Below are 13,732 nucleotides of genomic sequence, written 5' to 3'. Positions count from 1 at the left end.
ACAGGTTTTGAGTGTGTCCCTTGTCCTTTTTGCTATCATATAATGCTGAGAAGTTACATGTTAAAGTTGTGTATGATGACTACTCTCAACAAAGAATTGAAAAAATCAAGTCATGGAAAATTCTGAAATTTTGCAGGTGTTCATCATATATGAAATGTTTTAGAGAGCACAGTCATCCACGCAGGGGAAGGTGCATATATAAAGCTTTGTGAGGAGGGGTTTGCACCTGAGGATCATGCTGTAATGCGGTGGGTGTTGCATTGCCTGCCTGCCTAGCTGAGAGGTTAAAGTACCCTTTGGTTTTCTGTGTTGCTCTTTTGCTCGGCGTTTTTCTCCCAATTAATCAAAATTAAGTAGAGCAACATAATGGGCTGCTTTCTGAACAGAAAATGAAGCTTCACTAAAATGTCTTTTTCTAGATTTTTATCATCACTTTAAATTTCATCAGCAAAACAAGAAAGAATCATTTAATTTTTTCTCATGTGTTTTAGATAACACAGAAATGTTTCCATTTATTTTGGACTCTTGGAAGATGACCAAGGGCTAAAGGGCCTTCAATATTTGATATGGCTGGCAATATAGTGTTGGAAAGGTACCAGGGGTTGGGGGCGTCAGTAAGATCCTTCCATCTCGCAGAACACTAGGAAGGAAAGAACATTTCCTCTGTGCTCGGTGCTCCGCGCACCACTTCCCACGCTCCTTCAGTGGTTGCGTTTGGGCCCAAGGGCAGAAGGCAGCACCCTGCAGGGTCAGGCTCCTGGTGTATTCGTCTCTAAGCTGTAGCAAGGTTATATATAAAGTTCTTAACAGGAGCATTGCGTAGCTTGTACATTTCGGTTTGGGGGAATTTCTTCAGCTCCTAGTCCTGTTTTCTGGAGGTGCTTTCTCACTGCACTGCAGTGCTCTCTGTCCGGGTAACCTGCCGCCTGGGCTGCTGCTGTCACCGCTCTCGGCTCTGTCCGGTTCTCCTAGCCCTGGGAGATGCTGTGCGGTGTTCCCAGCTCTGCTCACTGCCGAGGGGCCCTGGAGCAGCCGTGCCCTGCTGCACCCCATACCCGCACCCTGCAGCCGTGCCCTGCTGCACCCCATACCCACACCCTGCAAACGTGCCCTGCTGCACCCCATACCTGTACCCTGCCGGCATGCCCTGCTGCACCCCATTTCCCCATACCCTGCTGCACCCTGTGCTGCCGGCAGACACCAGGCCTGGCTGCCTGCGCTGCTGGCAATGGGGGCATGAGCACAGCCGGGAGCATCCCCTGGCAAGCAGTCTGCACACAGAGAGTGAGTTCACAGGTGTTTAAGGGCACATTTTGGGAAGTGTTTTGTGGATGTGTGCGCCCTGTGCAGCCATTGTTACCTGGAACAGGCCCCCCGCAATGCTGCTCCACCTGGTCCCACGCTGCTCCTGCCCCCGGCCAGGCTCTGTGCCGTGCCTCATCTCCCTGCTGTAGCAGAGTGCTGGCAGTGTCTGAGAAGTTCGTGTTTTCAGCTGCAGACCGAAGTTTCAGTAGGTAGTCTCCGCTTCAAAACTGGTCAAAGATCTTTGAGAACCTTCCTGCTCCAGCCCGGCAGGCTCTGGAGGTCTCTGCTTGCTCTTGCTTTGCTTTGCTTTGTTTTCCCTGTTGTGTTGTTCCCTCCGAACTCTTGCAGAATGTGCTGAGCTGTTCCTGTAAGGCTGCACGCGAGCTGCCATGGAGAGCTCTCTGCTGCTCAGAGGAAAAGCACCGGGATCAATACAGAGCTCACCAGAGGCGTCGCACCGTGCGGCACGGCAGCTCTGTAATTTGAAGTTTGCAGCGGGGGAATTGGTGCCCAATCACTCAAAACACTTAATTGGAAAGTCAGGCCACGGGCTAGGCTGTAGCAACACATTCCTGAGGCCTTGCGGCTGCTCCCCGCAGCAGCCGCCCCGGGGCCGCCTCGGACACCCGTGGCTGTGGCCGTGCTGCCCGCACAGACCGGCGGAGCAGAGCCGCTCTGGCGAAGGCCGGACTGCGCCCAGGCTGAAGCCCAGGCTTGATGTGCAGGCTCACCCATCCCATTTAGTGCAGGCTCACCCATCCCATTTATTGCAGGCTCACCCATCACATTTATTGCAGGCTCACCCATCCCATTTAACAATGCCATAGCGCCACTTGATACAGCTATGGAAAACAGGCATCCAGCTTTGATTCCTTTCTCTGTTTAGTTCCTGCAGTCTCTATACCTTGCCCTAAATGGGAAAGTATTCTTTTAAAACCATCTTAAAAATGTTAATGGCTGTAAAGCACTTTTCATTTTGGACCCCTGCGCAGAATTCAGCTGTGACTTTAATTCATCTGCCATCCCTGCTTCTCATCATGTTCCTTATGTGTTTCTTTAATCTATTTACTGCACAAGTGTTTATTCATTGCTTTGTTGCCGTTTTTTTCTGACCCTCTCTGTCTCCACGCGGGAGGGGTGAAAGACTGGGGCTGCTCAAAGGGCTGGGAGCTCTGGAGGGGATTTAATCTGTCCGGGGAGCTCAGCGGAGCAGATATTAAAAGCTAAACCTGCTCGTAGATCATAGTATTAAAAGGTATTATGGGAAGTATGTATACAAAATGAATGGTTTTTAAGTCTTCCTAAAATGTTAACCTTCCACTGTGATTATGCATACACATTCTAGCCATAATTAATAGATTTCACAGATGTTAGTGATCTGGATGTAATGATCCCTGAGAGTCAGTAAAGAGCAGAAAATTTAGCAGCCTACCGGAAAGCATTGTCTTGATCACTGAGGTTCCAGAAATACTTGCTAGAGAAGCCAATTTCTATCATAGCAAAGTTCTTCATAGAAAGTAATTGATAAAATAAAATCTACAGTTGTTCATGAGTACGATCCTATTGCATAATTTCTGTAATTGTACAGAATTATATTATAGAGCAGGACTACCCTGCCAGGTTTACCTGGGTGTTACTTTACTTAATGCATTGCTTGTATTCATTTGTTTTCTAATTCTATTGTGGAAATGAGTAAATTGTGCAACCTGTTCAGTCTCATTGCAATAAGACTTTCAAACATCTTCTACTAGATTGTATTTAATTTCCCCATTATAAACCCTAGATTAAAGCAGAACCCAGGCAATTAGAAAATAAACAAGGCATGTACTTGAGAGAAAATCACTTAATCTGCGCTCTGTAAGCCTGAAAAACTCTCCATCATCTACCATGTTGCAGCTGAAATCTTCCCTTAAAAATGCCGCAGAGTTCCTGATGATAATCCTCAGAAGGAAGCACAAGCTTCTTGTGCTTGTAGATCAGTGCACTTGTAGATCAGACCTCCCCGTCTCCTGCAACATCCGGGGCGTTTGGCCACGCAGCCCTCGGCTCCCTGCGGGCGAGGACAATGTGCTCTGAGTCGCGCACAGCACTGAGGGCGGGGAAGCACCGGCCGTGAAAACAGGGCTCGGATCTGACACCGAGCGTCCTGCCTGGGATTTTGTCCTCCTTTCCTACTCGAAGCTCGGCTGTGGTCCTGCAGCAGACATCTGGCAGGCCGTGGGGAAAGGAGCGCCCTGCGGAGCAGGCACAGGTGGGGACGGACGCGGGTGGGCACCCAGGACGCGGGTGGGCACCCAGGACGCCGGTGGGCACCCAGGACGCGGGTGGGCACCCAGGACGCCGGTGGGCACCCTCGCACTGGAGCCTCCCTCGCCAAAACAGAAGCGACTTTACATGGTTATAACCATTCTCCTACAAGGGGGATAAATGCTATTACAAAATACCACGTTTCAAAGTCACGTATGTGCATTGTTTATGTTGGAGGTACTGGATGGGGCACGAAGTGCCACTGGCAGGGTGGCGCAGCCGAGGCGCGCCGGGGGCTCACTGTGAGCTCTTGCTGCAGGGAAGGGCTCTGCCCCTCCAGGTCCGTACGGCTCCTAGGAGCAGGCACGTCTGCCTGCGTTACGCCTCTTAGTGCCTCTGCAGAAGCGGAGGCTGGATCACGGCCAGGCAAGGCAGTGCTGTGACGAGCTGCTCTGCTGCCGGGGTCAGTGCCCCTCGCACCTCACGCTCCGGCTGCCCTCCCCTGCAGCTCTGATCCCACACTGCCTCTCTTGTGCTCCAACACAGCCGTCAAGTAGCGCGGCAGTGCATAGCGCGGGGGGCCCTGGCACGTGGGGAGGGGATGTTTCGCACGCTCCTGTGCCGTTGCTGCCTGCCTGCTCGCAGCTAGAAGCACGCGGGCATTTGCACAGATGGATCGGTCGACGAATTAATTCCAGTCCAAAAGAAATGGACGGTTAAGCTGCTGAAACCAGCATCTTCCCTCCCCACTCCATGTTTATGGCTTAATTATGAAATTATAATCAGCGAAAAATCAAATTATCATTGCAGACAGACAGGTGGGGCGTGCAGCCCAGCATTTGGTTGAAGAACTTCGGGGTATTGGGGACTTTGGAGAAGAGGCTCTGCAATGCTTCCCTGTCACCAAAACAAGTCACTCCTCATTGGAAAGAAAGCATATGGACGTTCAGCTAAGCTGATACCAGCACAAAAGCTGTACTTGCAACACCTGGGAGGGCTGAAGTAGGTAACTGCAGATTCTGGTGGCAAAATCTCTCTTTCCAAACTCCCAGATGGAACACTTCTATACTTACAGTCCAATTCTTCTCACAGCTTTTATATGTTCTATCGGGATTCCTATATTCTGTATATGAAGGGAATTATTACATTATAATCTGAAAAGGGAGTCGGCTACCATACGTTTTAATAAATGCTGCTATAAAATTGTAGTTGGGAACTTGCCACCTTTTCCGGGGACACCTCCTGGAGAAGCCGAGCTGTACGTCTGGGCACAGGCTGTGAGCTAGGGCCGTGCAGGCTGCTTGCCGAGGGGCCGATGGAGCGTTTCATCGGGCAACAGTTCAGCACAAGGTTTAAGAAACAGGATGAGTGCACGTATGCTGAGTCCCCAGTTTATTTACTTGTTGATTCTAAGTTGTGGTGAAAATAAGGCATCCTATCCCACGTTCAGAAAGCAACGGCAGCCTCAGGAGCAGCTCAGCCCTGCAGTAATTCCCACCCCAGCAGTAATCTTTATTACGCTGCATCATTTATGTGCACTTGAATGTAACTGAGAATATAATTCCAGTCCTTGGAAATGAGAAATGAGGCTCGGTGAAGTACAGGCTCGACATCAGTCCCACGCAAAGTAATGGCTCCCATAATTCTGGTCTCTAGGCAGAGCTATGGGCTCAGACATGCTGTTACCTCCATCAGGCCCCTTCCGCGGCCGAGAGGCACCTGAGAGGCTCCCGTCTGCCTCCTCCTGCGTGGAGGCACCAGCTTGGATCTGCATGATTCCCCGGCGGAAAGTTCCCAACGTTTCTCATAGGCAAAGAGGTTCCCGGAGGAGTGCTCAGGAGGGAGTCACAGGTGGACGTGCAACAGGGCCAGCAGGAGCCTCCAGGTAGTCAGGTCGTTCCTAAATCATTTAGAAATTCCTAAATAATTCAGGAATAATAATTTAGCATTTAGGTCATTCCTAAATAATTTAGAAATTCCTAAATAATTTAGCAATAATAATTTTAAATTTGGGTCACTCCTACTCACACGTAAGTGGTGTTTTTAGCCACGCAGGAGACACGTGCAGCAAGCCACCCACCTCCAGCAAAGCCATTCACGTCCCCCCAGGCCCCCTGCCGCCACTGGGCAGGCTGGCACGGGCAGGGTAATAGGGATAATGGCCCGGAGGAGAGCCGGGAAAGAGGAAATACAGCTGAGATAGCATAGCGGGCTTACTTCTGTGCACAGCTTTGTACAGAATGGCTCGCTAGGCTATTATGCCTCGTTCCACTGTTCACATGTCAGGATGATTCAGATGGTCCTCGGAAGAGAGAAACAAATATTATCGAGGAAGCCTTACAAAAATTAAGCTTGTGGTGCTTAAATCATCTGCAGAGAAAGATGAAAAGGGAGGTGATTTATCATGTTTTATGGGTCCTTACTCATAGAAAAGATACTTGATAGTAAGGGGGATGTTCAGTCTTGCAGACAAAAACATAATAAGATCTGATTTCTGAAAGCTGAATTTAGCGAAATGCAATTTTGAAGTAAGATGCTATTTCCCGGCAGTGAAGGGGGTATTTAATCGCTGGCAGTGCTTACGGCGTGGCAGCGTGAGCATCACCTGGAGCTGGGGTAGGCTGAGGCAGCTCCCTCCAACACGTCCTTTAGCCAAGCTTCTGGGAAAACGGCTGGAGCCTGCGAGCGTCTGAGCTCAGACTGCCCCGAGCAGCCCCTCGGGCCAGGCATCCCCAGCCAGGTCACCCAAATTTCACTCACGTCAGAGCTGTGCTCCATGACTCTGGCTTGCTTATCACCGGGGAAAGATTTTCTGAATGTTTGCCTTTAGAACATACGATTTTATCAAAATCCAAACGTTTGACAAAACAGTATGGATTTGGTTTTTGAACAACGTGGGCAAAATCTACAACAAAGGGTGAGCGGCACCGGCACCGCGGCGATTCGGGGCGCAGGGGGTCGGGGCACTGCGGGCACCTGTGGGCACGGGGGGCACGGCTGGCACGGCCTGCCTTAGGACAGGCTTTTGCAGAACGAATTTGAGTAATGTGCTCCCTGCAGGGATCCACAAAGATATCTGATTAAGAAGCTACTCCTTTCCTGGAAATAAATCTTTTGCACATTTCAGCTCCTGCAAATGCTCTGCAAGGGCCGGGTGCTTTTTCAGGTCATGAAGTGAAGGAGGAAGAGTGGATTACTGCCTCGCTGAGCTGGGCTGGCAGACTCACAGGGCTCCTGTTTCGGTGACTGTGTGTAAACCTGTTTGAACTTCAAAGGATGGCAACAGTAAACTTCACTCATAGGAGATGGGGAAGGCTGAGCCTGCCCCAGACCTCTGATTTCCCCGCAGACATGTTTCTCTGCTAATTAACAATACACCGCACAGACTTTTAATTTTCTTTGCTTACAAATGCATAGCCACGAGCAAGCACTGAGAATTCGCAGCTTATTTGAAGCCTTCTGACCCCAGCTCGTTTTGAAGAAATAACTTCCAGTCAATGACCAGTGACAGGGCTGGAGAACGTCTGCAGGTGGAGATCCCAAAGCACGCAGAGCCACTCGGGGCACGTGCCTCGTTTATCCCAGAGGAGACGAGGTGCCTGTCCCTGCACTGCTGAGCAGAGGCAGCCCGTGTCCTCCAGGCCGGGCACAGAGCTTTGCACCCGTGCACGGCGCAGGCTGCAGCCACCAGCCCCGGGGCTCGGCGCGGGGCTGTGCGTGGGCACGGCTGCGGGGAAAACTTCCTGGCAGTGCCTGCCGGAGGCTGCATTCAGCGTCTAAAGAAAAACCCACCACAACAACAAGCGGTTCACTGTAAACAGCATCTCTGAGTCATTCAGGCGGCTTACAAGTGTGTGATGGAGGGACGTGAACAGTGTCTGCTTGTGTAACGCAGCCACTGCCTCGGCTCAGCTGCTGCAGGTGCTGTTGTGCCACCCCAGTGCTAAACCTACAGCTGCCCGTTTCCACCCATTTTGGGGCCCTTTGCACTCCATGAAATGCGGAGTTTGATCACAGAAAGGCAGCTTGCTTTCCTTGACACTGCAGTTTGTTATTTCTGAAAAGGCTCTGTACTTCGCAGAGCACACGGGAGGGATGCTGACAGCACATTCCCGGAGCCTGAGCAGCTGCTGGGATGGTTGCACAGGTGTGCGTATGGTGGGATTTGGGTTGTGACAATGGGAGCAAACCAGTGAGACACGACTGGGGCATTAGGGAGAGCAAGGCTCCGGTTAGGAGTGTCCATTTAGGAAACAGGCAGATCAACATACATTTCTTTTCTCATTTCATTGGTACTCATTTATCTTGCAGAATGCTTTGATTTGAACTCGGTCGTTACAGAAGGTTCTGAAACACCCACATGTCAGAGCTGCGTCTTCCACACGTTTGTTATTTATTACACACAGAACGGTGCTTTTCCGAAACATCAATGGGGTATGACTTGCTTCTGTATCGATTTGGTTTCTATAGCAAGCATACAATGAAATATGTAAAGGAATAATAATCCAAAAAGAATATTAATTTTGAAATCCCAAATCCCTGCCTTTATTGCTGGAGTCCCGAGATCCCTTCTTCCCTGTTTAAGGTTACAAGACATGGTGCACTCCTGTAAGGGCAGGCCACTTACAGCTTCCCGTTGTTTTCCATCCACGTGGAGCTGTGCTGTCTTATGACCAGGTGTATGAATAGTAAGTACAGAAAGTGGAGTTTAGAAAATAATTCTGCTGATGATTTTCTTCCTTAGCTATGTTGATACTGCAGGCCAGAAAGAAATCAAAGCAACAGAAACAAATGTATTTTAGTCTTCTCCGTGAACAGATACGACTCTCTAAGTACATATGGAGTAGATGTAATAATCATAATTGTTTTCAAAAGTAGAAGAAAAATTTCATTTTGTTTTATTTTCAAGCTGTCACAGGCCAGCTCAGCCTTCTCCCACAAAAAGAGCATCCTTCGGTAGCCGTTTACTGGGAACTCAATAGCAATGCCTGCCCTGCACAAACCAAAGGAAATTGCTGCTTTCTTACTTGCAGTATTTTGACTTCGCGGGCTGTGCATCTGCAGACATGGTGGAAATAGCTGTGGTCACACCATAACACGATTTACCTAGCTTCATTTTGCACAGCCGCATACTTTGCGTATCCCTGTAGGTAACGGCAATATGCGTATCACGGCTCTGCTCTGCTCTCTGGGGTCTGGGGGGGTTGCTCTGGTTCAGCTGCTTTCCCTTACAACTTCCTCTTGGTTTCCTTTCAGTTTCTCCGAAGATATTTCGTATTTCAAGTGACATCATTGTGAACGAAGGCAGCAACGTTACCCTCGTGTGTCTGGCCACAGGGAAACCAGAGCCTTCCATTTCTTGGAGACACATCTCACCATCTGGTAAGCGCGCGTATCTGTCACTTTGAGCTTTCTGCAAAGTCTCACCAGTAACAGCTTTTGCATTTTCAGTTTCGGAAGTGGGACAGCATTACTTTTGCATGCCTTACAGAACGTGTGCCTAACTAGACTTGTGGAAAAGGAAGGCTTCAGCAGGTTTAAGTTGAGATCAGTGAAAACTGTAATGCTACTGTAAACTGGGAAGGTAGAAATAAAGGCATCCTAAACAAGAATATGTTTTTAATTTGGGCCTGGGTGACTCCCCGAGGACACGGGTTAGAGACAGTGTCAGTAATAGCCCAAGACCTCTGAGCTGCAGCTCATTTTAACAGGCTGCAGACATTTATCAGATAAACCCAGCCAAGGAAATAATGAAGAACACAAAGGACTCTCCAGAAGTAGGAGTGAAGGCTGAAAACACCAACACGTCATGCACCAGACTCGATGGAATTTCGCTCCCATTCGACCTTTCAGTCACTCCGTGACACAATGTCGCTTTTTAGGATGGTTTTATCAAACACACTTAAGTGTACATAAGAAAAATTGCAAACAAAATGGCATCTAAAACTACCGTTTCTATTCACTCTGATGTTTCCTTTTGTGCTTGTAATCCCTCATCGCGTGTTTGAGCAAAACATTTTGTCCAACATGACCAGCACCCCCGCGCTGGCTGGGTGCAGCCCCGGCGCCGAGGGGCGCGCTCCCCTCCCGGGAGGCACCGGCCTCTGCCTGCTGCCACCTCCCGCGGCTGCCGCACGCAGCCCTGGGGGCACGGGGGCTTCTACAGGGGCTCTGCAATTATCATTCCTTCTGAGGTGAAGGGCTTTCTGTTTGCTCACACAACTTCTCTGAAACCCGTGTAATTGCAGGGAAGAGCGGTTTCATGGGCTATTGCAGCTTTCCGCAGGGTGTCATAAGCCCGGTAACAGTTTCCTCTACAAAGCGAGAGTTGAAAAAAAAAACAACTTTTGACCTTTAAGACAATGACAATGAATTCTGCTGGAAGTGTCCATCGAGGGAGTAGGGAAAAAATCAGTTGCAGCAAAAAATGGATTTTAACTAAATGTCAAATAAAATTTTATTGGAAATTGTGGTGATACTTCAGAGTAATAGCTTAAAGCATTAGGTTTCCTACAGAAAGCAGCCATTACAGTTTTTTTTGAGAGGGAAAAAACAGAAGAGGAGAATTAGTCCACTCAGACTGGAGAAGGGGCCTGAGAAGGAGCTAGATCCTCCTCATCACGAGTCCAGACAAAATTGGTGCACATCATTACAAGGGCTTTCAGTGAACCACTGATTTTGTGTCTTGACCGAAGGACTGAGAATGGCAAGAGTAAAAATACGATCCGTGCGGCAACGGACTCGTTGCACGTACCGCAGTGACAGTGGAAATGAAACGTGAGGAAAAGGCACCCGCGCCTCCCCTGGGGCAGGCTGGGTCGGCTTGGGGGGGTCCCCAAGGCTGTGCACAACCTCTGCCGGTGCTTGGTCCCTCACTTTGAAAAAAAACATGTATTTATACATGTTTAAATGGCAATTCCCATGTTTCAACATGAGCCTTTTACCTCTTGTCCTGTCACTGGCACCTCTGAGAAGTTCGGGTCCATCGCCTTTTGCCCCCATCAGGTACAAGACCCCGGAGCCCTCTCCTCCGCAGGCTGGACGCGGGTGGTTTCATCCTGGGGGTGTCACGGCGCGTTGTTGGCATCCAGGGTCCTTTGCCAGGAATACGATGCTCGTCTTCATGGTTTCTTCTTCCCCCCCCAGGATGCCTTCAGGGTCCATCTTACACGTCCGATGCCGTGCCTGTACACCTTACCCCGCATTGTTGTGCAGCTCCCTGGCTTCCTGCGTGCCGCGCCTTTGCGTGCATCTGGTGCTGTTCCTTGTTCTCCCCGTTACCCCGTGCTCACCTTCTCCAGCCCCGATCCCCACCTCGTTGCCCACCCAGGGCACGCTGCTCACGGCCGTGGGGTGTCCGGTGCCGCCCGGTGCCGCAGCCCCGGCCCTGCCCTGCCCTGCCCGCGTCTCTGCCCGGCAGCGTGGGCTCGGTGCCGAGGCCGTGCAGCCCCCACTGCCCCCCCGCTGGCAGCGTGTCCGGGGCTGCCCCACGGCAGCCATGGGGGGACAGCCCGTGCTTTGTGCCCAGAGCCGCAGCACGCAGCGGGAGAACAGCAAGCGGACGGCGAACGGAACGCGTTCTGCCTCCCTGCCTGACCGAACGGAGAGGGTTTGTTCTGTCTCAGTAACACCAGGCCAGTTCTGCGTGCCGGCGTGTGGTCTGGTGTACGGACAGCTATAAACGGCACTGAACTCCAGTTAAAGGCAGGAGAGTTGAAAACCTCACATTTCTGTGAGGGTTTATATTTTGTCTGCAGCAAATTACCTTTATCTACACATAAGCTTCATCTGCACTTTATAATTTCTATCAGTTTTCTCCCGTAATTCCCGGTGGCACTAATGAGGATTACATACAAGCATCACATCTAGAATACAACACTAAATTATTTTAAAGAATTATATTTATAATATTCTGGAATTGTTTGTCAAAGCTGCTACTGGAAGATAAGAAACGGAAAACTCTGAATACAAATGATTCAATGTAGACTAATGCCAAAATATTATCATGATTTGCATCAATGCAGCCTTTACTTGGATAAGGTCGGATTCAATTTTTTTTGAACAAGAGATAAAATGAACCTTTCAGAGGAATAAAAATAAAATGTATTTAGAGGTGATTTTTAACTTAGTACATAAATTATTGGCCTGTAATCTTTATGGTGCATGTTTAACTTGCAGTCATTATGTAAATACATTCATTATATAAATATTCATTATAGAAAGCCATTATGTAAATCCACAAAATCTACACATTCAGCATAACACCATAAGGAACACGGAGCTGTAGCTTGTAATCTGAAAATCTTCTATTGTTGAAATGTCATCGGAATAAATTGCAGGTATTACTTATTTTGTTCTGACATTTAGGAGCAAAGTGCAGCATCAATAGTTTAAGAATGAAACCAGAATTTTAAAGAATTAAGGTCTGCCTGAGCCATAATTCCAGCTCTTAACACTTGTAGGCACGGTGCGCTGTTACATTTTCATTTTTGAGAAGCAACCTCTGCAAATGCTGCCATGAACAGTAAAAACAAAAGCTGTTCAAAAGACTTTGGATAAATGTTACTGCCTGGCAAACTCCGGGTGCCTTGCACGCCGAAGCTCTTTCCCACTTGGGTTTTGACCACCCTTTCCACAGGAAGCTCTCTGCCAGGAGCTGGGGTCTTGGCAGGGCAGCCGTGACCTGACACTCAGGACGTCGCGGGCCCTTTGCGTGTTTCTGTTTGAAGCCAGCTCCGCGAGCGAAGCGGGGCTGCTTCCTAGCGCCCCGCAGGGTGTGTGGCCGTGGCCCTGCCGCTCCCCTGGGAAGGGCACAGGGCCGGCAGGGGCCGGACGCGCGCGGCTGCGTCCTGCCAAACCACCTGAGCCTCCGCGTCCGTGCTGCAGGGAGCAAGGCGCTTGGCGTGAACCCCACCTGCGTGTAGGCAGTAGTGACCAGGGTAGGTCTAGATCAAATGCATACAGAGAGAGGGGCATAAATAATTGCAAGAGCAGCCCCACCTTTGACTGTGTTTAAGGTGCTTGACTCCACCATCACATTTACCACAAGCGTTTTCAGATGAAGCTTCGAGCATTTCAAACAAGCATTTAAACCCCAGCTCGTTCGTGCTCGAGCCGCATGGTTCCCAGAGCACTCGCGAGCAAGGTTAGGATGTGACACTCCTGCTGCAGGCCCTGGCAGTTTAACGGGGCTGGGCCTGCCCGAAGCAAAGCCCCCAAGCCCCCACCCTACGGCTGTGGGTCCTCAGCGCTGTGCTAACCTCCACGGCCGCCCCATCGTGTGCACCACCTGCTCACACAGACCGAGCGGCAGCCTCTCGAAAGAAAGAGACAGGTGTGGTGGTGCGCATTTTGCTAGCAGGATTCACAGCTGCAGGCAGAAAAAGTGACTGAGATATGAGAATGTCCTTTTCTCTGGAGTTCTGCGAGTGTGCTGTAGTGTTTACCGACCCCACTGTCGTGGCTTGCTCGTACCGAACGAACCAGCCTCACCTCTGCCTTTTATGACTTCTTGCTCTGGATCCTCAGCACGGTCCCTGGTGACTTTGAGCTTCATCTTTTCCGGGACTTCCCTATTCTTCTGCCCTTTTCTCACAGCTTTATCACCATTGTTTCCAGCCTAGTTTCCAGTTATTTTCCTAAAACATGAGGATGAGCAGCACATACATATACGCATGCATTTGGGAGTGCAGTTTTTCAGAAATTATTAGTTTAGCTGAATACAGACAGGTTTTCCCATGCCAAGTGACAGGCAACTCCCTACCACCAGGGCACTCTCGTTTTGCATATGTGAAATAACAGATTTTTCACAAACGTTGAGGAGAGCTACAATTTTCCAGAAATTGCCCTGACTTTAGGTTTGAACACGTTCGCATCGTGCTCCCTCTGCTTCACTCTCACATTTCACTTGCTGTGTGCGTGAGCGTGATATGACTGAGCTGAGCCTAACACCAGTCCTATTGTTTCTGGACAGCCCTAAAGCTGTGAAGATGTATTGCATTAATGTATCATCATAGCTCTGTCGTTCTGACGATGTATTAGTGTAATACATCTTTGGCACGCTCAAATGATAGGGCTGTCTGGGAAAAAGGGGTCTAAGAGCTGATTCAATTCAATTACAGGACAAAAGGCAATGCCAGCCCCTGAACATGCAGAGTGTGATTCCTACGAGATGTAGACT

The 13,732-nt window shown here is 49.6% G+C and overlaps 1 protein-coding gene across 6 annotated transcripts in view; it reads left to right on the top strand.

The window, feature by feature from the left end:
• NEGR1 (neuronal growth regulator 1) overlaps nucleotides 1-13,732 on the top strand; it is a 317,196-nt gene that overhangs the window by 186,890 nt on the left and 116,574 nt on the right. For all 6 annotated transcript variants that reach the window (XM_083846131.1, XM_083846127.1, XM_083846128.1 and 3 more), the window contains one exon: nucleotides 8,809-8,934. In XM_083846131.1, the coding sequence (XP_083702257.1) occupies nucleotides 8,809-8,934 (126 nt within the window). The remainder of the gene's footprint in view (nucleotides 1-8,808; nucleotides 8,935-13,732) is intronic.

Source organism: Anser anser (genome assembly GCF_964211835.1).
Source record: "Anser anser genome assembly, chromosome: 8".
Classification (NCBI taxonomy): Eukaryota; Metazoa; Chordata; class Aves; order Anseriformes; family Anatidae; genus Anser; species Anser anser.
The sequence above is the reverse complement of the archived record's forward strand: the minus strand, read 5'-3'. Positions and strand labels throughout refer to the sequence as shown.